Below are 22,571 nucleotides of genomic sequence, written 5' to 3'. Positions count from 1 at the left end.
GACTGGGGAAGAGCTGCCTCCTCAAAGTAGAGTCGACCTTAATGACGTGGATGGAGTAAAGCTTTCGGGACCTACATTTGCTGATGTGGTGCGACTCAAAGTGAGAAGAAACAGCTGCAAACAACCATTAATAATTGGAACCTGGAATGTACGAAGTATGAATTTAGGAAAACTGGAAATCATCAAAAATGAAATGAAGCACATAAACATCAATATCCTAGGCATTAGTAAGCTGAAATGGACTGTAATTGGCCATTTTGAATCAAACAATTACATAGTCTACTATGCTGGGAATGACAACTTGAAGAGGAATGGTGTTGCATTCATCCTCAAAAAGAACATTTCAAGGTCTGTCCTGAAGTACAAAGCTGTTAGCGATAGGATAATATCCATACGCCTACAAGGAAGACCAGTTAATATGACTATTATTCAAATTTACGAATCAACCACTAAGGCCAAAGATGAAGAAATAGAAGATTTTTATCAGCTGCTGCAGTCTGAAATTGATCGAACATGCAATCAGGATGCATTGATAATTACTGGTGATTGTAATGTGAAAGCTGGAAACAAAGAAGAAGGATCAGTAGCTGGAAAATATGGCCTTGGTGATAGAAACAATGCCAGAGATCGAATGATGGAATTTTGCAAGACCAACGACTTCTTCATTGCAAATACCTTCTTTCACCAACATAAACGGCGACTATACACATGGACCTTCCCAGATGGAACACACAGGAATCAAATTGACTACATCTGTGGAAAGAGATGATGGGAAAGCTCAATATCATCAGTCAGAAAAAGGCCAGGGGCCAACTGTGCAACAGACCATCAATTGCTCATATGCAAGTTCAAGCTGAAACTGAAGAAAATCAGAGCAAGTCCACGAGAGCCAAAATATGACCTTGAGTATATCCCACCTGAATTTAGAGACCATCTCAAGAATAGATTTGATGCTTCAAACCCTAGCGACCAAAGACCAGGTAAGTTGTGGAATGACATCAAGGACATCATACATGAAGAAAGCAAGAGGTCATTGAAAAGAGAGGAAAGAAAGAAAAGACCAGGATGGATTTCAGAGGAGACTCTGAAACTTGCTCATGAAAGTCGAGCAGCTAAAGCAAAAGGAAGAAATGATGAAGTAAAAGAACTGAACAAAAGATTTCAAAGGGTGGCTTGAGAAGACAAAGTATTATAAAGACGTGTGCAAAGAGCTGGAGATAAAAAACCAAAAGGAAGAACACGCTCAGCGTTTCTCAAGCTGAAAGAACTAAAGAAAAAATTTAAGCCTAGAGTTGCAATAGTGAAGGATTCTATGGGGAAAATATTAAACGATGCAGGAACCATCAAAGGAAGATGGAAGTAATACACACAGTCATTATATCAAAAAGAATTAGTCAATGTTCAGCCATTTCAAGAGGTAGCATATGATCAGGAACCGACGGTACTGAAGGAAGAAGTCTAAGCTGCTCTGAAGGCTTGGGGAAAAACAAGGCTCCAGGAATTGATGGAATATCAATTGAGATGTTTCAACAAACAGATTTCAGTGCTGGAGGTGCTCACTCGTCTATGCCAAGAAATTTGGAAGACAGCTTCCTGGCCAACTGACTGGAAGAAATCCATATTTATGCCTATTCTCAAGAAAGGTGATCCAACCAAATGTGGAAATTATAGAACAATATCATTAATATCACACGCAAGCAAAATTTTGCTGAAGATCATTCAAAAATGGCTGCAGCATATCAACAGGAAACTGCCAGAAATTCAGGCTAGTTTCAGAAGACGACGTGGAACCAGGGATATCATTGCTGATGTCAGATGGATCCTGGCTGAAAGCTGAGAATACCAGAAAGATGCTTACCTGTGTTTTATTGACTATGCAAAGGCATTCAACTGTGTGGATCATAACAAATTATGGATAACATTGCGGAGAACGGGAATTCCAGAACACTTAATTATTTTCATGAGGAACATTTTCACAGATCAAGAGGTGGTTGTTCTGACAGAACAAGAGGATACCGCGTGGTTTAAAGTCAGGAAAGGTGTGTGTCAGGGTTGTATTCTTTCACCACACCTATTCAATCAGTATGCTGAGCAAATAATCCAAGAAGCTAGACTATATGAAGAAAAACGGGGCATCGGGATTGGAGGAAGACTCATTAACAACCTGCGTTATGCAGATGACACAACCTTGCTTACTGAAAGTGAAGAGGACTTGAACCACTTACTAATGAAGATCAAAGACCACAGCCTTCAGTATGGATTATACCTCAACATAAAGAAAACAAAAATCCTCACCACTGGACCAATGAGCAACATCATGATCAACGGAGAAAAGATTGAAGTTGTCAAGGATTTCATTTTACTTGGATCCACAATCAACAGCCATGGAAGCAGCAGTCAAGAAATCAAATGATGCATTGCATTGGGTAAATCTCCTGCAAAGGACCTCTTTAAAGTGTCAAAGAGCAAAGATATCAACTTCAAGACTAAGGTGCGCCTGACCCAAACCATGGTATTTTCAATGGCATCGTTTGCATGTGAAAGCTGGACAGTGAATAAGGAAGACCAAAGAAGAACTGACGCCTTTGAATTGTGGTGTTGGCGAAGAATATTGAATATACCATGGACTGCCAAAAGAATAAACAAATCTGTTTTGGAAGAAGTACAACCAGAATGCTCCTTAGAAGCAAAGATGGTGAGACCGCGTCTTACATACTTTGGACATGTTGTCAGGAGGGATCAGTTCCTGGAGAAGGACATCATGCTCGGCAGAGTACAGGGTCAGCGGAAAAGAGGAAGACTCTCAACGAGGTGGATTGACACAGTGGCTGCAACAATGAGCTGAAGCATAACAACAATTTTAAGAATGGCACAAGACCGGGCAGTGTTTCATTCTGTTGTGCATAGGGTCACTATGAGTCAGAACTGACTCGACGGCGCCTAACAACAACAACCAATGGCAACTAGACACATCAACCTTGCCAAATGGAATGTACAGGAATCAAATCAAATTCATCTGTGAAGAGAGACGATGGAAAAGCTCCATATCATCAGTCAGAACAAGGCCAGGGTCAAACTTTGGAACAGACCATCAATTGCTCATATGCAAGTTCAAGTTGAAACTGAAGAAAATTCGAACATGAGAGCCAAACTACAACCTTGACTATATCCCACCCGAATTTAGAGACCATCTCACGAATAGATTTTACTCGTTGAACACTAGTGACGGAAGACCAGACGAGTTGTGGAACAACATTAAGGACGACATACAGGAAGAAAGCAAGAGGTCATTAAAAAGACAGGAGAGAAAGAAAAGACCTGACTGGATGTCAGAAGAGACTCTGAAACTTGCTCTTGAATGTCAAATAGCTAAAGCAAAAGGAAAAAATGATGATGGAAAGAGCTGAACAGAAGATTTCGAAGGGCAGCTTGAGAAGACAAAGTAAAGTATCATGATAACATGTGCAAAGAGCTGGAGATAGAACACCAAAGGGGAAGAACACGCTCAGCATTTCTCAAGCTGAAAGAGCTGAAGAAAAAATTCAAGCCTCGAGTTGCGATATTGAAGGATTCTATGGGGAAAATATTAAATGACTCAGGAAGCACCAAAAGAAGATGCCAATATGCTCATCCAAAGACTTCACCAAAAGAGTAAAAAGATTACCTACAGACTGGGAAAAAGTTTTTGGCTATGACATTTCCAATCAGCATCTGATCTCTAAAAGCTACATGTTACTGCAAAAACTCAACTGCAAAAAGACTAATAACCCAATTAAAAAAAGGGCAAAGAATATGAACAGACACTTCACTAAAGAAGACATTCAGGCAGCTAACAGATACATGAGGAAGTGCTCACGATCATTAGCGATAGAGAAATGCAAACCAAAACTACAAAGAGATTCCATCTCACCCCAACAAGGCTGGCATTAGTAAAAAAAAAACAGAAAATAATAAATGTTGGAGAGGCTGTGGAGAGACTGGAACACTTATAAACTGCTGGTGGGAATGTAAAATGGTACAACCACTTTGGGAATCGATTTGGCACTTCCTTAAAAAGCTAGAAATAGAACTACGATACGATCCAGCAATCCCACTCCTTGGAATATATCCTAGAGAAATAAGAGCCTTTACACAAACAGATATATGCACACCCATGTTCATTAGAGCGCTGTTTACAGTAGCAAAAAGATTGAAGCAACCAAGGTGCCCATCAACGGATGAATGGATAAATAAATTATGGTATATTCACACAATGGAATATTATGCATCGATAAAGAACAACGATGAATCAGTGAAATATTTCATAACGTGGAGGAATCTGGAAGGCATTGTGCTGAGTGAAATTAGCCAGTTGCAAAAGAACAAATATTGTTTGAGACTGCTATTATAGGAACTCGAGAAATAGTTTAAACAGAGAAGAGAATATTCTTTGATGGTTATGACGGGGGGAGGGGGAGAAGGAGAGGAGTTTAAACTAATTAGATAGTAGATAGGAACTATTTTAGGTGAAGGGAAAAACGACACACAGTACAGGAGAGGTCAGCACAACTGGACTAAACCAAAAGCAAAGGAGCTTCCTGAATAAACTTAGCTCTATGAAGGCCAGCGTAGCAGGGGTGGGGGTTTGGGGACCATGGTTTCAGGGGACATCTAAGTCAATTGGCATAATAAAATCTATTAAGAAAACATTCTGCGTCCCACTTTGGAGAGTGGCATCTGGGGTCTTAAACGCTAGCAAGTGGCCATCTAAGATGCATCAATTGGTCTCGACCCACCTGGAGCAAAGGAGAATGAAGAATACCGAAGACACAAGGTAAAGTTATGAGCCCAAAAGACAGAAAGGGCCACATAAACCAGAGACTACATCAGCCTGATACCAGAAGAAGTAGATGGTGCCCAGGTACAACCAATGACTGCCCTGACAGGGAACACAACAGAGAACCCCTAAGGGAGCAGGAGAGCAGTAGGACGCAGACCTCAAATTCTTGTAAAAAGGCCAGATTTAATGGTCCGACTGAGACTAGAAGGACTCCAGAGGTCATGGTCCCCAGACCTTCTGTTAGCCCAAGACAGGAACCATTCCCAAAGCCAACTCTTCAAATGGGGATTAGACTGGACTATGGGACAGAAAATGATACTGGTGAGGAGTGAGCTCCTTGGATCAAGTAGACACATGAGACTATGTTGGCATCTCATGTCTGGAGAAGAGATGAGAGGGCAGAGGTGGGCAGAAACTGGCCAAATGGACATGAAAACAGAAAGTAGAGGGAAGGAGTGTGCCGTCATTAGAGGGAGAGCAACTAGGAGTATATAGCAAGGTGTGTGTAAGTTTTTGTATGAGAGACTGACTTGATTTGTAAACTTTCACTTAAAGCACAATAAAAATTAAAAAAAAAGAAGGTGCCAAAAAGAGTCACTTCATTTCAGGAGGTTAACATATGATCAGGAACCGACGGTACTGAAGGAAGGAGTCCAAGCTGCACTGAAGGCATTTATGAAAAACAAGGCTCCGGGAATTGACGGAATACTAATCGAGATGTTTCAACAAATGGATGCAGCACTGAAGTGCTCACTCATCTATGCCAAGAAATTTGGAAGACAGCTACCTGGCCAATGGACTGGAAGAGATCCATCCATATTTATGCCTATTCCCAAGAAAGGTGATAAAACTGAGTGTGGAAATTATAGAACAATATCATTAATATCACACGCAAGCAAAATTTTGCCGAAGATCATTCAAAAGTAGCTGCAGCAGTGTATCGACAGGGAACTGCCAGAAATTCAGGCCGGATTTAGAAGAGGACGTGGAACCAGGGATATCATTGCTGATGTCAGATGGATCCTGGCTGAAAGCAGAGAATACCAGAAGGATGTTTACCTGTGTTTTATTGATTATGCAAAGGCATTCGACTGTGTGAATCAAAACAAATTACGGATAACATGGAGAAGAATGGGAATTCCAGAACACTTAAGTGTGCTCATGAGGAACCTTTACATAGACCAAGAGGCAGTCGTTTGAACAGAACAAGGGGATTCTGAGTGGTTTAAAGTCAGGAAAGTTGTGCATCAGGGTTGTATCCTTTCACCATACCTATTCAATCTGTATGCTGAGCAAATAATCCGAGAAGCTGGACTATATGAAGAAAAACGGGGCATCAGGATTGGAGGAAGACTCATTAATAACCTGTGTTATGCAGATAACTCAACCTTGCTTGCTGAAAGTGAAGAGGACTTGAAGCACTTACTAATGAAGACCAAAGATCACAGCCTTCTGTGTGGATTATACTTCAACATAAAGAAAACAAAAATCCTCACAACTGGACCAATGAGCAACATCATGATAAACGGAGAAAAGATTGAGGTTGTCAAGGATTTCATTTTACTTGGATCCACAATCAATGCCTATGGAAGCAGCAGTCAGGAAATCAAAAGATGTATTGCATTGGGCAAATCAGCTGCAAGAGATCTCTTTAAAGTGTTAAAACACAAGGGTGTCACCTTGAGAACTAAGGTGTGCCTGACCCAAGCCATGGTGTTTTCAATGGCCTCATATGTATGTGAAAGCTGGGCAATGAATAAGGAAGATTGAAGAAGCATTGACGCCTTTGAATTGTAGTATTAGTGAAGAATATTGAATATACCATGGGCTGCCAAAAGAACAAACAAATCTGTCTTGGAAGAAGTACAGCCAGAATGCTCCTGGGGAGCAAGGATGGTGAGACTGTGTCTCATATACTTTGGACGTGTCAGGAGGGATCAGTCCCTGGAGAAGGACATTATACTTTAAGTAGCGGGTCAGTGAAAAAGAGGAAGACCTTCAACGAGATGGAGTGACACAGTGGCTGCAACAATGGGCTGAAGCACAGAAACAATTGTGAGGATGGTGCAGGACTGGGCAGTGTTCCATTCTGTTGTGCATAGGGTCGCTATGAGTCAAAAGCGACCCTAGAGCGCCTAACAACAACACCTGGGATAAGTCTGCATTTGAGAAGACTGCAAATGAGATGGGTTCAGATGGGATAAGTGCTGCAGGAAGCTCCCACTGGAAATGACTGAGTATGGGGGCGGTCAGGGCCCTCTTTGGCTGGGCTGATCAGGAAGGGTCTCTCAGAGGAGGCAGGAGGCATTTGAATGAGTCCTGAATGGTAGGAAGGCTCCAGCAGCTAGAGGAAGGATCAGCCAACGCAAAGGCCCTGAGGCAGGAATAAACATGCAGTGTTTGAGTGACAGGGAGAAAGGCCACTGTGGCCCAGTGGGGTTGGGCAGTGGACGTGGTGAGGTCAGAGCGGGCAGAACCCCTCAGAGTTTATCCTGAGCCTCGAGAGCTTCAAGCTGAGGAGTGACGTGAACGCTCAGCCCCATGTGGAGCCTAGACCACAGGCGAGAGCAGGAGGCTATGGAGTCCTCCCGGGTAGGGTAACGATGTGGCTTGGAGCAGTGGCGGGGGCCAGACGCGGCATGCTCAGCGGGTTGGAGCACCTGGGACTCTCTGATGAACTCAGTGTGGGGCCAGCGTCCAGGTTCAAGTCCTGCTTGTTCACCTGCTGCATGGCTTAGGGCAGGCTCCTTAGCCCCTCGCAAGGAGGAAAACAACAGTACCTACCTCCACGCTCGGAGAGTGCTTGACCCATAGCGTGTGTATTAGTTGTTGTTAGTTGTCGTGGGGTCCATTCCGACTTCTGGCAGCCCCATCCGTGCAGGGCAGAACTGCTCCATAGGATTTTCCAGGCTGTGACCTGTCAGAAGCAGACCGCCAAGCCTGTCTTCGGAGGCGCCTCTGGATGGGTTTCAACCACCAACTTCTCAGCTAGTAGTTGAGCGCTTAGCTGTTTGCGCCACCCAGGAACTCCTACTTACTGGTTACTGTAACATTATTATTACTATTGGATCTAGGAGGGTTGAAGGAGGAGGACAAGGTGTTAGGCTGAGCAGCTGGGAAGCCGGGGGTGTCATAGATTGAACTGGGAACAGCAAGGGGTGTGGGAGAGGTAAGGACTGGGGAGGGGTCGATGGTCCATCTTTCTGTCTTAGTGATGGGGTTGGCGATGCCACTTTGACATACAGGGACACGTGAAGGCGAATGTGCTGGGGAGGGAGATGCTGGCTGGGTGGTATTTTAAGCCACAGGACTGGATGGGGTCACAGGGAGTAAGTGCTTAGCCTGGAAGAAGGATGGAGGAGGAGCAGCAGCGACAGAGACTGAGAAAGACTCAGTCTAGACTCAGGCCTAAAGGAGGGTGGGCTCAGAGGGCCCTGGAGGGGCTGAGGGGAGAATGGGAGGCAAGGACGCGTAGACACCCTCTTCCAGGAAGGCCTCTGCCCTTTACAGTTTACAAAACCCTGGCCCTCCACTACCACCTCTCATCTTCGCACCTTGTCTGTTTTATGGATGCAGCTCAGAGAGGTTAAGGCATTTTCCCAGGGTCACACAGCCCATAAGTGAAAAGGTCTCTGGCCCCTGGGACCACAGCCCTTCTTGAGGACCTTAAGTATGTTATGGCCATTTTTCTCAGAAAAATACACATATGTACATCCTATTTTTAAACTTTTTCTGTATATTTTTTCTCTAAAATTAAAAGATGGTTCTAAAATTAAAAAGGCACAAACGAGAATAGAGTGAGAATTTTCCCTCCCACCCTATCCCTAGCCACCTGCTCCCCTCCCTGGAGGCAGCCAGTGTCACCAGCTTCCTGGGTCTCCATCCACAGACAGGCAAATATGCACAGCTATAAATTTCTTTTTTCTCTCCTTTTTTTATACAAATGGCAGCTACTATACTCACTGTTCCTTGCTGTTGCCTTTTTTTGCTTAAAAATACACCTTGAAGACCCAGACTGTTCCTTAACAAGCTCCCTCCTCCTTTTCGGCAGCTCCTGTGGCACACAGATAGTGGAGGGGCATTTGGGCTGTGTCCAGCCTGGTCCCCACATGTGTGAATGTCTTATCTGCAGGCCAAAGTCCTAGGACCACTGTGGGAAGCCACCTGGTGGCCTCTGCTGCATAATCCCCAGAGTAAAGGAGGAAGCAAGATTCAAACTCGGCTCTGGTTCCCCATGCCTCTCTAATCCTCTTCATTAGCTGGGCCCAGTTGGACCAGCAGAGAAGTCCAGGGCAATCTCCGAGTGTGTGAAGGCATCGGCCCTACCCCCGGAGCTCGGGGAGACCCTGGACTCTTGTTTGCAGCAAGACCAAAGACGTGGCAGTGTGTGTTGGCGGGGTGGGGACTCTGATGGCCACACTCCCCTCCTCTCCACCCCAGGCTGGGGAGCTGGGATAGGAAGGGAACATGTGGGTTGAGTTCCCCAGACCATCACAGTTCCCCTCCCCTCCCCAGCACCTTCCCTTCTCTGCCCACAAGGAGTTTGCCCCCTTCTTGGCTGAACAAAAAAAACAAACCCGTTGACATCCAGTCGATTCCGACTCAAAGCGACCCTACAGAACAGAGGAGAGCTGCCCCACAGGGTCTCCAAGGCTGTACCTCTACGGAAGCAGACTGCCACATCTTTCTCCAGTGAAGCAGCTGGTGGGTTTAAACAGCTGACCTTTCAGTTAAGCAGCCAAGTGCTTAACCACTGTCCCACCAGGGCTCCTTTTGGCTGAGAAGGGAGAGAATTATGTGGAGAAGATGGACATGGCCCCTGTCCTCAGGTGGTCTAGGGTGGTCAGGGCCAGCCTCAACAACACTGCCTGAAACTTCTTCCTCTCACTTCCAGAGGCCACAGTCTCCTGGTTTTGCTGTTGCCTCTCAAGCTGCACAGCCTTGGTCAGTCTCCTCCCTGTGTCGAAGCTGCTCTAGTGTGGTCTAGGACCCTCTTCTCTTCTCGTTCAACACCCTGCTCCACGACATCTTGTCCACTCTCAGGGCGTAAAGTATCCTTCATGTGTCCAAGGTCCTCACGTTTCTGACTCCTCCCAGATCTCTTGGGAGCTCAGGAGCTGACCTCCAACGGATGTCCCTGCGCATTCCAAGGCCACTGCTCCCTTAGAAACCTGGTCCTCATCAGTCTCCACATCTCAGCACCACTGTTCACCTCTTCATTCTTGACCTCTTTTCTTTCTACCGCCATGTCCAACCCGCCACCAGACTCTGGGGGCTCCCCGTCCAGATGCAAAGCTGTTTACTTCTTTCTAGTTCCACTGCCGTCCCTGGTTAGTGCAAATGGTTAACGTACTTGGCTCCTAAGTGAAAGGTTGGAGGTTCAAGTCCACCCAGAGGTGCTTCGGAAGAAAGGCTTGGTGATCTACTTCTGAAAAATCAGCCACCGAAAACACCATGGAGCGCAGTTCTCCTCTGACACACACGGGGTCGCCATGAGTTGGAGTCGCCAGACTTGACGGCAGCTATCACTGGCAGTTCCATGGCCACTACCCTGGCAGCTCCAAGTCGCCATCAGCACCTGCCTGGCCGGCAGCTGCAGCCTCCTCGCAGGCCTCCTGCTTCCACTGTGCCCTGTCTGTCCGGCCCTCCAGCAGCCACAGAGTGGCCTCAGTGGCAACTGGCACACACTGCTTTGTGTGTCCTAAAGATTTGACATGGAAATGTAAAAGATCAAACCAGGCAAAACTCTGCCTGCTGCTTCCTGTTGCCCTGGGGATGAAATCCACAACCTTTTCTACACCCTTCCAGAAACTCCCTGCCTCTAGGGCCTCATCCTAGGCAACTTTTCCCCTGGCTGACTTCACTCCCACTACCCAGCCTTGCTGCAGATTCTTGATGCACCAAGCTCTTTCTGGAATGTTCTACACCCCACTTTTCACATAGACACAATTCTCCTGACCAATTTCCACTTATTACTCAGGTCACTAGGTACTGTCACTTTCTCAGAGACCTTCCGAGGGACCCCACCAAACTAGAGCCCCTTGTCTTTCACTCCATGGTGTACTTTTCCTTCAAAGCACTTAACATGATTCAAACATGAGGGAAACCACAATGAGAGAGAATGATACAATAGCCACAACAATGGACTTAAACATACCGATGATCACAAAGGTGGCACAGGACAGGGCGACGTTTCTCTCTGTTGTATGTAAGTTCACCACAAATCAGAGCTGACTCGACAACAACTAAGACCAACCACGTGCACAAGTGTATTATTACCTCTATAGCATCACTCACCTGCCGGTCCATAAGCTGGGTGAGGGCAAGGCCTGGGTTTGACCCACAGCAAGTGTGTGATGAATAGCAATGAAACCAACAACTTTTGAGGAAGGGGGGAAGGTCGAACAGGTCCCCGCAGCCACAGCAAGGCCGTGGGGATTGAGCCCACACCACTGTTGAAGGAGCCCTGGTGCTTCTGGAGAAGGAAAGGCTCAGGGGCCTGCTCTTGCCTGGAGATCCCTGTAGAGAGGCGGGGCATAGGCATTTGGGGTAACCGCATGGGTAGGACTGTCTGACCAGTAGAAGGGTGCATCAAAATATCAGCATGAATCCAATCCCCAAAAGGTGACATGAATCCAGTCCTCACTTTCCCACTTCTCCATCCTCGTCACCAGTCACCCCCATGGCGCTCTCTCTCTCTGACCCTAGCCACCCGGAGCTAGGTCAGAGTTTACAAGTTAAAAAGACACCTAGGATCCCAGAGCTGGGTCAGAGTTTACAAGTTAAAAAATACTGTCCTTCAAAACTGCCAAACAGGCAGATACCAGCTGCAAGTTTGAGGAGTTCACATGACACCCCGACCTTCTCACCTGCTGGCCACAAGTTTGGGGCTGGTTTCCTACTACCCCTTCAGGATACCAGCTGCAAGGTCAAAAGTCCACATTACACCCTCACTTTCTGACTTGCTGGCTCTTACTACGCCTTTGGGTTCAATAAGTCTCTGGAACGGCTCAGAGAATTTATGGAGAATATGCCATACTTACGACTATAATAATGATTTATTATAGCCAAAAAGGATACAAATGAAGAAACACTTAAGGTGAGGTCAGGAAGGGTTCCCAGCGCAGAGCTTCCATGTCCCAAGGGATGCACCACCCTCCTGAGAGCAGATGTTCTCGCCAACCAGGAAGCTCTCTGAGCCTCCGTGTTCAGAGCTCTTTATCAGTCAGTCCTGCCAAAAACCCAAACCCAAACCCACTGCCGTCGAGTAGATTCCGACTCATGCCGGCCCTATAGGACAGAGTTGAACTGCCCGATAGAGTTTCCAAGGAGCTCCTGGCGGATTTGAACTGCCAACCTTTTGGTTAGCAGCTGCAGCACTTAACCACTATGCCACCAGGGTCAGTCCTGCAGGATAGGCTAAATTGTGCCTCCTGAAGCTAGTTGACATGGATCTCCCAGGTGTGTCTTTTCTGGTCTGGCCAGCCCCCAGGCCAGCCCCCTGGAAGTCCCAGACCAAGGCACCCCATTACTCCAAAGGTTATTTACCTGGAGCCAAGACAGAGCCCACCTTACTTAGAGTAAAACTAGGTCCTTGACCCCACAAAGAGGCTACGGTGGCTGGTGGGTAGGGCTTAAGCATCAGCAGTGTGGCAAAGGGCACACCTGCATTTCAGAAACAGGTTGGAGCAGGTGGGTTCTCCAGCCACCAGCTCTGGAGATTTGGCCCTAACTGGAAGGTCTGACTGGACATTCCGGGAACTTACTTCTTAGGGCAGTTTCCTGCCCAGCATTCGATGGCTGAGTGCTTGGAAGGGAGGGCCAGTTCACCCCACACTGCTCACAGCCCCTCCGGAGCCGAGTCACCCTGTATTCTCTAGACTCAAAGTCAGGGACCTGGGTTTTGGCTCCAACTTGCCCTACAATCCAGTTTCTCCTTCCCCAACAGGACTGCACAGATCCTGGCCGTAGGAGAGTTTGATAAATGCTTATTAAATGGAAGCAGATATGCTGCCTGTCTTCAAGGCAGGAGAGCAGTGGTGCCTAGTGAGTGTGCCCTGGCACCAACTGCCCAGGACCAAATCCTGGCTCTCCCACTTAGGAGCTGTGTGACCTCGAGCAAGTTACTCAACTTCCTGTTCCTTGGTTTTCTTCTAAATTAGGGCTGATAATAGTACCATCCTCTGAGGTCATTGTGAGGATTACAGGAATTGATCGGCATATAACCGTCAGGACAGTGCCCGGAGAAGAAGCACTCTGTAAATGCTCCAGTGTCGTCGGGTGGCTGGCGGGGGAGGGACTGTGATGTGCAGTGGGATTTCAGGGACCAGGAGACGGTGTGGGGGAGGAACAGTGTTTACTGAGCATCCACTGTGTGGCCTGTGCTTTATGACAGTCCTCATCTGACCCCACGGGTACCCTGCCAGGTAGGCATTACCATGTTCCTTTTGCAAATGAAGAAACTGAGGCTCAGGGAGTTCAGCAAACCTGCCTGAAGTCACAGAGCTAGGCAGGACTGAGCCTGATTCTGACCCAGGTCTGTCTGATCTTCTTACCCACTTCTTCCCTAATGCCAGTGATGGAAGACAAACAGGGCAGGCCGTGTGGGTGGGTGTAGAGTGGGCTCTGGGATGGGGCATCTGAAATCCAGTGCAGGAGATCAAAGGGAGGGCTGCCCAGCCTTGGGAGCCGTAAGTACCATTTATCGACTGCTTACTCTGTGCTGGGCACTCGAAGTCCATTATTCGATTAATTCCTCATCACAATCTTATGAAGTGCTCCCATTAGTCCCACTTAAAGCTGAGAAGGGCAGGGACCGGAGAGGCAAAGTAACTTGCCCAAGGTCACACAGGCAGAAAGTGGTGCAGCTGGGAGGCTCCAGTGCTGAAGGTATTGAACTGGAAGCAGGAAGATGTGGGCTCTCACAATTATGAGGGAGAAAATTCTGGAAGGGTGTGAGAGCAGAGCAGGGACCCACAGAGGCCCATGGGAAGGTAGGGACACCCTACCACAATTGCCTCTGCGACCAGGTCAGGCCCCAGCTCCTGTTTGAGGGGCGTAGCTCAGCTGCCTGGTGCCTTTAGCTCTTTCCCTCCCTGCGAAGCCCCACATGTTACAGTTGAACGGGCTACCCACCCAGACCGGATAGTCCAGGCCTTAGATGGAGTAGGGGGCAGGCTTTCCTTGAGGGAATGGTAAACAGGGTAACAGTGTTATTTCCGTCCATTTTTCCCAAGGAAGCCCCTCCCCAATGCACTGAGCTGGCCACCCCACCCACCCCGCCCCACTACCCTGTGCCTGTTCCCTGTGAGTGGTCAGGGGAACTGTGTGCCCCTCAGCCAACCCCCAGCCCACTGGCTCTTGGGGGTCAGGAATGGGTGGGGCTGATCAGACTCAGCAAAATTCACCAATCACTCGCTCCCTGCCTTTTTCCAGGGTCTGAGCCAGGCGCGTCATTTCATTACGTCACACTTTTCTCTTTGTCTTATCTTATTTCATCACCCCACTCTCCTGCCGGGGAGCATTCGTGCTTGTCCATGGTGCGGATGAAGGAAAAGACGTGAGCACGTTAGTGGTTGGAGCCAGAATTTGAAGCCAGTCCAGCGTTCTTCCTTTCACCATCATCATCACCAAATCGTTTCCCCCCCCCTTCCCTGAAGTACCCCGTTTAACGCTCATGTCAGCTGGTGTTTCTATAGGGTAGTGGTTGTGTTCACCTCAACCTCCAATATGCAGCTGAGGAAACTGAGGTCCAAAGAGGACATGCCAGGAGGTGACAGAGCTGAGGCTGAGAAGCAGGCTGTACCACCCCAGTCACGTGGGCTTAGGCAGCACGTTATTTTCGTAAAGTGGCCTGGAAGCCGAAGAGTGCAGTTGGACAGTGAGGGCTACAGGGCCCAGAGGATGTCGGGGCTGCAGCCTGCAGCACAGCCAAGGAAGTCAGGAAGTGAAGGTCTCCATCTGGGCCACTGGGGTGGGGAGGGGACGAGCAGAGCATCTTGAAGGGAGCCAGAGGCCAGGGTCGGGGATTAGGGTGAGCTGGGGCCCTGGGGCCAGCTGGGCCTGAGTGGGAATCCTGGCGTTGCTGCTTCTGTCCTGTGGACCCTCTGCCCCACCCCCACCCCCAGCCTGCGCTGCCTCAGCTGGGGAACAGAAATAATAACCCTGACTGTTGCTGCAGTAGGTACTTAATAAATACTTGTTAAATAGACAAAGGCTGCCGTGATGCTTCCTTGAGCTAGATGAGGCAGTGCCAGCACGGAGTCGGCGCTTCCAGAGCGTTCCTAACTGACAGAGTGGGAAAAGGCGGTTCAGCTGGGCCCTGAGGCTGAGGGGTGTGACCTGGAGCAAGTTGCTTCACCTCCCCTGGCCTCCACGGTCCCACTTGATCACAGTGACCTCAGAGGCTCATGGTGTGTGGGGCAGCCTGGCAGGACTAAGTGCTCTCCTCCTCCCTGTCTAAGGGAGCCTCCGGGGCTGGAAGCTGAGTGCAGGGGCCCACCCGCCTGGGTTTTAGGAGGGGCTGGTGCTGCTGTCTGGGGTTCACCAGGCCCGGGTGAGGCGCACCCCCATGAGTGTGAGGGTAGCAGAGGGAGGCTTGCTGTCCCCCCATCCCCAGCCTGCCCAGGGAGCCAGGAGCCACCAGGGCTGGGCCGGTTTATCGGCTTTTCTTTCCAAAGGGATTTATGGGTAAGGAGGGGGCGTTTAATGTCATCAAACCCTAGGGAAGACCTAGGAGGTGACAGGAGCGGGGTAGCCTTTCTGCCTTCTCTGGAGCCCCCCAGCAGGCAGGGTCCCTGGCCCCTCCTTCGCTCCTCAGGAAGGAGCAGAGGAGCAGTGGGCCAGCGTGTCGGCAGTCCTGCTGGTCACCTTCACTCTCTCCCCTGGGCCTGAATCTCCTCCTGCCAGCGGCTGGCTCGCTGTGCCACCTCTCAGCCTCAGTTTTCCTAGTTGCCAAAAGAAGCCTGGACTAGGAACTCCCAGATTTGGGATGTCACAACAGCATAGTAACATTAAAAGAACTTTCATAACTGGCATAGCGCCATTAGTTCTTCACTTCGCCAGGAAAGGACATTAAATTTTTAAAAAGCCGCCAGCATCTCCCATACCCACCATTTAAAAAAAAAAAAAGAAAAAAGAACGTTTAGCACTAAAAGGATGCAATCTTAGAATACACTACAGCAGCTCCACTGTCCTTTTCCTCATCTCGCCATGGGCTGGCAGCCTGAACGCAACGATTTGGGACACGCTGGGGCACCACAGCCACCCTTCTGGTTCCATAGCTGTCTGCCCAACTCCATGACCCTCATGAAGACCCCGAAAGGGAGGCTGGGCAGAAGGAGTAACCCCGTCGACGGCAGGAGGAGCCAGGCCAGGGGGCATAGTGATTTGTTGGTCACACAGCAAAGCAGCATCAGAGGGGCCAGGACCCAGCTGGTGTGTGTTGGGTGGGGGTATGAATGTTGAAGTGGGGCCTCCACCATATAAACTGTGCCTAGAACCACATGCTTCCATTGCACGTTAACAGGCAATGGTTGCAATGAGAATGAAACCATTCCCTCCCTGCCTTCCAGAAAAGTACAGTTTAACTCTAAGCATAATGTCGTAGTTGCCATTCAGTCGGCTCCAACTCATGGCAACCAAACGTATGACCGACCCCGTGTACAACAGAACAAATGTTGCCCGGTCCTGCGCCATCTTTCTGATCACTGGTAAGCTCGAATCCATTGTTAGGGACTCGGTGTATTTTGAAAGCCTTCAGCCTAAGGGGTTCATCTTCTAGCACTACACCAGAGAATGTTCTGTTGTGATCCAGAAGGTTTTTATTGGCTAATTTTCAGAAGTAAACCGCCAGGCCTTTTTTCCTAGTCTGTCTTAGTCTGGAAGTGCCACTGAAACCTGTCCACCACTGGTGACCCTGCTGGTATTTGAAATACTGGTGACCTAGCTTCCAGCATCACAGCAACATACAAGCCACCACAGTATGACAAGCTGACAGACATAATACAGGCACCTAAATAACCAGGGCTCTTTTTTAAAAAAGAATGAGATATCTCTTTTCAAAGAAGGATGGCACTGGAGGCACCTGTCACCCCTCTCCCTCATCCGTGTGCCCATTTCTCTCACATTGTACCCTCTGCAGTGTCCCCTCCCCAGGAAGCCCATCTGACAAACAAGACGAAGAAAACCTGACCACCTCCTGGGGCTTGTCAATGAAAACATGACACCAGGCTTTGTACGTTTTACTTTTTCGGTGGCAGCATTGTGCAGGTCAGCCCACACATTGGCAGGTGAACTTCTTTCTGCCAAGCAAGTCCATGGCGACAGGAGCCTTGTTTGCTTGAGTAAGTCACTCAGCAGATGAGGTTCTGGGTTGTCACCAGCTAAGGGTCTTCACAGAGACCAGCCTTCCTCCTGGCGGAGGGTGACGGGTCTAGGGGAAACACAGCATGCCTGGGAGGCAGCTTTCCCTTTCTGAGCACCAGGATGTGTCGATGCACGCCCGCCATAACACCGGCCAAGCAGCCAGCACAGGGTCTGGCGTATACTAGGGACTCAGGAAACAGTGACCTTGAGAGTAGGCACAGCGGTAAGCAGGATAAAACTATGCCCACTGGCTGTGATGTGGTGGGGTCGGGTGGTAGAAGGGCAGGAGCAGGGAGATGAGTATTGCAGTTGGGGTGGGAGCGAGTGTTGGGATTTGGGATGAATGTTAGGGTTGGAGTAAGTGTTAACTGTTGGGTTTGGGAGGTGTGTTGGGGTGCAGTGTGGATGTTGAGGTAAGGGTGAATGCCAGAGATGGAGACATGTGGAACCTCAGGGCTGACCTTGGGTCATGGGCCATGACCAAGGTTCCAGTCACTTCAGCTCACTGATGTGGGGTAGTGGGCAGTACAGGTGAGGGGAGGCCCGGGGAGTCTCCATTCTCCTATGGCCATGGGGGGATCATCTCCCCACCCCTTCGCCCCGTCACCCCTGCCTAGAGGGTAGGGTCCCCATGAAGAGCCCTTTCCAGCAGCACCAGATGAACCCCCAGGTCAGGAGCCCAGTCCCCTTGGGCAGAGAACCAGGGGGTCCCCCACCACCCTGGGCTCAAGTTCAGCCCTAGGCAGGGCCCTAGCCCTCTCTGGGCCTCAGTGTCCTCCTCCGTCAAAGGCCCAGTCACCATGTTTTGTCTCTCTGCCCCTCTCCCAGAGAACCTGTAGACAGTGGGTCCAGGGACCTCTGAGGCTCTGGGAGGGGCGCTGGGCTGGTGCCCTCTCTTCCCTCACCCCAAACCCACCTCAAACCCCTCCAGGGAGGAAGTGGGTGAGGTTGAAGGGGGCTCTCTGCCTGGAAGCACCTTGACTGTCTTCTGGGAGCTCTGGAGTGGGAGTAAGGGACCTGGGTCCAGGGCTGGCCCTGCCTGGCCTCTCTCTGGGACCCTCAGCAGGTCATCCCATCTCTGGGCTTCTTTGGCTCCCATGTAAAATGACAGTCTGAGGTGCTACTGGAGGCATTCGAGGCAGTGGGATGGAGCAGAGGGGGGATTTTTAGCAGAGGAAGACTTGGAAAACTCTTTATACTACAGTACGTGCTATTCCCTGGCGCCCTGGCTGGTGGGACTCTGGGGGAGACAGTAGCAGGGCCTGGGATGTACTGGCTACATTATGACCTACGGGCCAGGCTTTGCAGTAGAGGCCACGTCCACATTACCCATTATGGCTTCAAACAATGGGTCTCATTAGTTCCATTCTTCCAGATGAGGAAACCGAGGCTCACAGGAGTCAAGTAACTTGCCCACAAGTCACACTGCAGGTCCGGGATTCAAACCCTGGGCTGTGGGAACCAGGGATCCTTTCAAGGCGGGAAAGGAGAAGCACCCTGAGTCAAGGAGGGGTGACCGCAAGAAGGAGCTGGGGGCAGGGCTCACTCTCCCAGGGCTGGGAGAGGGAGTTTCTGTGGGGAAGAGGCAGGCTCTGAAGCTGTTGATCTCTAAATTACAGCGTTGGCGCGCACCGGTTGCTGCGGCAACCAAGTTGTCCTGAACCGGGGAAGTGTATAAACATTGCCACAGATGCACAATTAGATCAGGAAGAAGAATAGAACAGAAAATAGAAACTTCCAGCCTTATATAATTCTGGGCCAAAACGTTACCCGCAGCCGGAGCCCAGGGCCGTCCCTGCCAGCCCTGGGGCCCTGGGCAGCACCATCTCTCTCCTGGGTCCCCAGTGGAAGGGAGGGAAGAGGGATGGCCCACCCTCCATGGGCCCAGCTGGTGTGCCTACCACTAGGTGGGGTGAGGGGCCGCCTCCGCTGAAACAGCTGGGGACGCCGACAGGGAGTCATGCCTCTCACCGGCTTCCTCCCGCTCCCAGGAAACAGGAAGGAAGGCAAGAGGGCAGCTGGCTTTAACTGAGCACTTACTCGCTCCTTAGGTCCTGTGAGGTAGGGATTTTGAGCCCCATTTTACAGATGAGAAAACTGAGGCTCAGAGAGGTGAAATGAGTTGCGACATAGCTAGGCAGGGGTGCACCTTCCCCTCCCAGTCACGTCTCTTCACAGCATGAACACATCCACAGGGGGCCGAAGAGTTAGATACACCTGGGTTTGGATCCGCTTACCAGCTGTGTGGCCTTGGGCAGCTCAGCTGCTGCCTGAGCCCCCGTTTCTTCACCCGCGACATGAGGACAGAAATGTTTAGTGCACAGGCCCAAAGCACGGGGACTCCCCCTTCCTCCACCCTGACCACCACTACAGACTCCACTCACTTTTGCTCCTGACAAGTTTGGGGACAGAACAGAAATCTGGGCCCAGAGACTCAAAGCAACACTAGAAGGGAAGGACTCAAGAGAGGAGCCTCGGTAGGGCTGTGGTGTCCAGCGCCGTCCAATAGAACTTTCTGCAGTGGTAGAAATGCTCTCCATCCACACTGTGCGGGACGGTCGCCTCTAGCCTTATGTGGCCATTGAGCATTTGAAATGTGACTAGGGCAATGAGGAAGTGAGGATCAAATTTAAGTTTAATTAATTTAAAATATAAAGAGTCACAGGTGGCTAGCGGCTACTTATTGGACAGCAAAGGAGACTGTCCAGTCCCTGGGAGACCCAGGAGAGCAAGTGGGACAGAATGGCGGGAGAGGGAAGCCAAGACAGCGTCAGGAAGCCCCCGGAACAGCCGGCCAAGGAGGGTGGGAGGGGCAGCGTGGAGGGGCTGGGAGGAGACGTGCATCCTGGTGGTCTCAGCTTCGCGGTCCAGCAGACCCCAGCGCTGGAGCTGTGCCAGCCTCGGCAGCACTGGCTCAGGCCCTCATACTCCCTGTCATCAGGCCTCCTGAACCTCCTGTCTGCCTGGGCGGAAGGAGGCTTGGGTTCCAGTGCAGGCTCTTTTTTTCTGAGCATCTTTGATGCCCCAAGCCTGGTGTCCGTGGCAGCCCTTGCTCCCCAGCGTCTCACCTTTCTGGCTTCTCCTTCCCAGGCCCTGCATCTTCCCAGGTGACCACGCCGGCATCAGGACATGCACGGGCACAGCCGCAACGGGCAGGCCCACGTGCCCCGGCGGAAACGCCGCAACCGCTTCGTCAAGAAGAACGGCCAATGCAACGTCTACTTCGCCAACCTGAGCAACAAGTCGCAGCGCTACATGGCAGACATCTTCACCACCTGTGTGGACACGCGTTGGCGCTACATGCTCATGATCTTCTCCGCGGCCTTCCTCGTCTCCTGGCTCTTCTTCGGCCTCCTCTTCTGGTGTATTGCCTTCTTCCACGGTGACCTGGAGGTCAGCCCGGCGGTGCCCGCAGCAGGAGCCCCGGCGGGCAGCGGCGGGGCGGCCCCCGTGGCCCCCAAGCCTTGCATCATGCACGTGAACGGCTTTCTGGGCGCCTTCCTGTTCTCGGTGGAGACGCAGACGACCATCGGCTATGGGTTCCGGTGCGTGACGGAGGAGTGCCCGCTGGCCGTCATCGCCGTGGTGGTCCAGTCCATAGTGGGCTGCGTCATCGACTCCTTCATGATCGGCACCATCATGGCTAAGATGGCTCGCCCCAAGAAGCGGGCACAGACACTGCTGTTCAGCCACCACGCGGTCATCTCAGTGCGAGACGGCAAGCTCTGCCTGATGTGGCGCGTGGGCAACCTGCGCAAGAGCCACATCGTGGAGGCCCATGTGCGGGCCCAGCTCATCAAGCCCTACATGACCCAGGAGGGCGAGTATCTGCCCCTGGACCAGCGGGACCTCAACGTGGGCTACGACATCGGCCTGGACCGCATCTTCCTGGTGTCACCCATCATCATTGTCCACGAGATCGACGAAGACAGCCCACTCTATGGCATGGGCAAGGAGGAGCTGGAGTCAGAGGACTTCGAGATTGTGGTCATTCTGGAGGGCATGGTGGAGGCCACCGCCATGACCACCCAGGCCCGCAGCTCCTACCTGGCCAGCGAGATCCTGTGGGGCCACCGCTTCGAACCCGTGGTCTTCGAGGAGAAGAGCCACTACAAAGTGGACTACTCACGCTTCCACAAGACCTACGAGGTGGCCGGCACCCCCTGCTGCTCCGCCCGGGAGCTGCAGGAGAGCAAGATCACCGTGCTGCCCGCCCCGCCGCCCCCGCCCAGTGCCTTCTGCTATGAGAATGAGCTGGCCCTCATGAGCCAGGAGGAAGAGGAAATGGAGGAGGAGGCTGCAGCCGCTGCTGCTGTGGCCGCGGGCCTGGGCCTGGAGGCGGCCTCCAAGGAGGAGGCGGGCATCATCCGGATGCTGGAGTTTGGCAGTCACCTGGATCTGGAGCGTATGCAAGCCACGCTCCCGCTGGACAACATCTCCTACCGCAGGGAGTCCGCCATTTGACCTCCAGGCCCACCCTCGTCGCCTCCTTCGAGAGCCTCTGCCAGGAATGGGTTGCCAGGACACTCCCACCCACACTCAGGACAGGGCAGACTCCGGCTCAGGGGACCTTCGGGAGGGAGACAGGACTGGGAGGTGTGGGAGACCACTTCCTGCCAGCTCCAGAGCCCAAGCCTGGATGGAGCCAGGACACTGAGGCCCTGTCGGTCTGGGTTCCCCAGCCATTACCTACAGGAGGCTCTGGGACCCCAGGCCACCACCTTTTTCCCACCGACCCTTCGAGGACGTGCCCTTTTGCTCTCAGAACCTTGGGGAAGGCGGTTGGACTGCTGGGGGGTGGGCGTCATGGGGTTCTGGGGTGGGCCAGGGGTTAGTTGGGGGGAGGGGGAGGGGGGTGCGTTTCTCTGCATGACCGTGGCCTATTGCTCATGACTTTCTTTTGTAAATATCTATAAATGGAGAGAGATGGAGCCGCCACATCCACTTTCTGCCATTTTTACCTGCAGGATAAGGAGATGCGGTCCCTCTCTGTGCACCCCTCCCCTTCCCCATCAGCCGGTCAAGCCGAGTCCCTTCCCCACCCAGCTGGCTGCCCCAAGGCCACCAAAGCCAGCCATGTGGACCCCAAACGGTGTTGGGTTTGGGTACAGAGGTGGGACCCTAAAGGGGCAAGACGAGGGCCTGGCCCTCCCTGTGGTCCTTCCCAGTCTCCAGCCCCAGCCCGATGGACAATGGAGTTTGTAATGATATATTTTTAATAAAGTATATGGTCCAGTAGGGGTAGGCTGGTTGAAGGTGGAAGGGTGGGAAGGAGGGATGGAAGAAGACAGAGAGAAAGAACGTGTGTGGTGTGTGTGTCCCTTTCTGAGGGACTGATCCTTGGGAGGACCCTGGGAGGGAACTTCCTTACCTGCCATTCTCCTTC

General features: G+C 51.0%; 1 protein-coding gene across 1 annotated transcript in view; it reads left to right on the top strand.

Annotated features, from left to right (window-relative positions):
* The window catches only part of KCNJ4 (potassium inwardly rectifying channel subfamily J member 4), a 35,054-nt gene extending 13,092 nt beyond the window's left edge, over positions 1-21,962 (top strand). Inside the window, exon 2 of the mRNA XM_049884434.1 lies at positions 20,276-21,962. Within this exon, the coding sequence (XP_049740391.1) occupies positions 20,315-21,649 (1,335 nt within the window). The 5' untranslated portion in view covers positions 20,276-20,314 and the 3' untranslated portion in view covers positions 21,650-21,962. The remainder of the gene's footprint in view (positions 1-20,275) is intronic.
* Positions 21,963-22,571: the final 609 nt, after the last annotated feature.

Source organism: Elephas maximus, chromosome 4, assembly GCF_024166365.1.
Source record: "Elephas maximus indicus isolate mEleMax1 chromosome 4, mEleMax1 primary haplotype, whole genome shotgun sequence".
NCBI lineage: Eukaryota > Metazoa > Chordata > Mammalia > Proboscidea > Elephantidae > Elephas > Elephas maximus.
The sequence above is the reverse complement of the archived record's forward strand: the minus strand, read 5'-3'. Positions and strand labels throughout refer to the sequence as shown.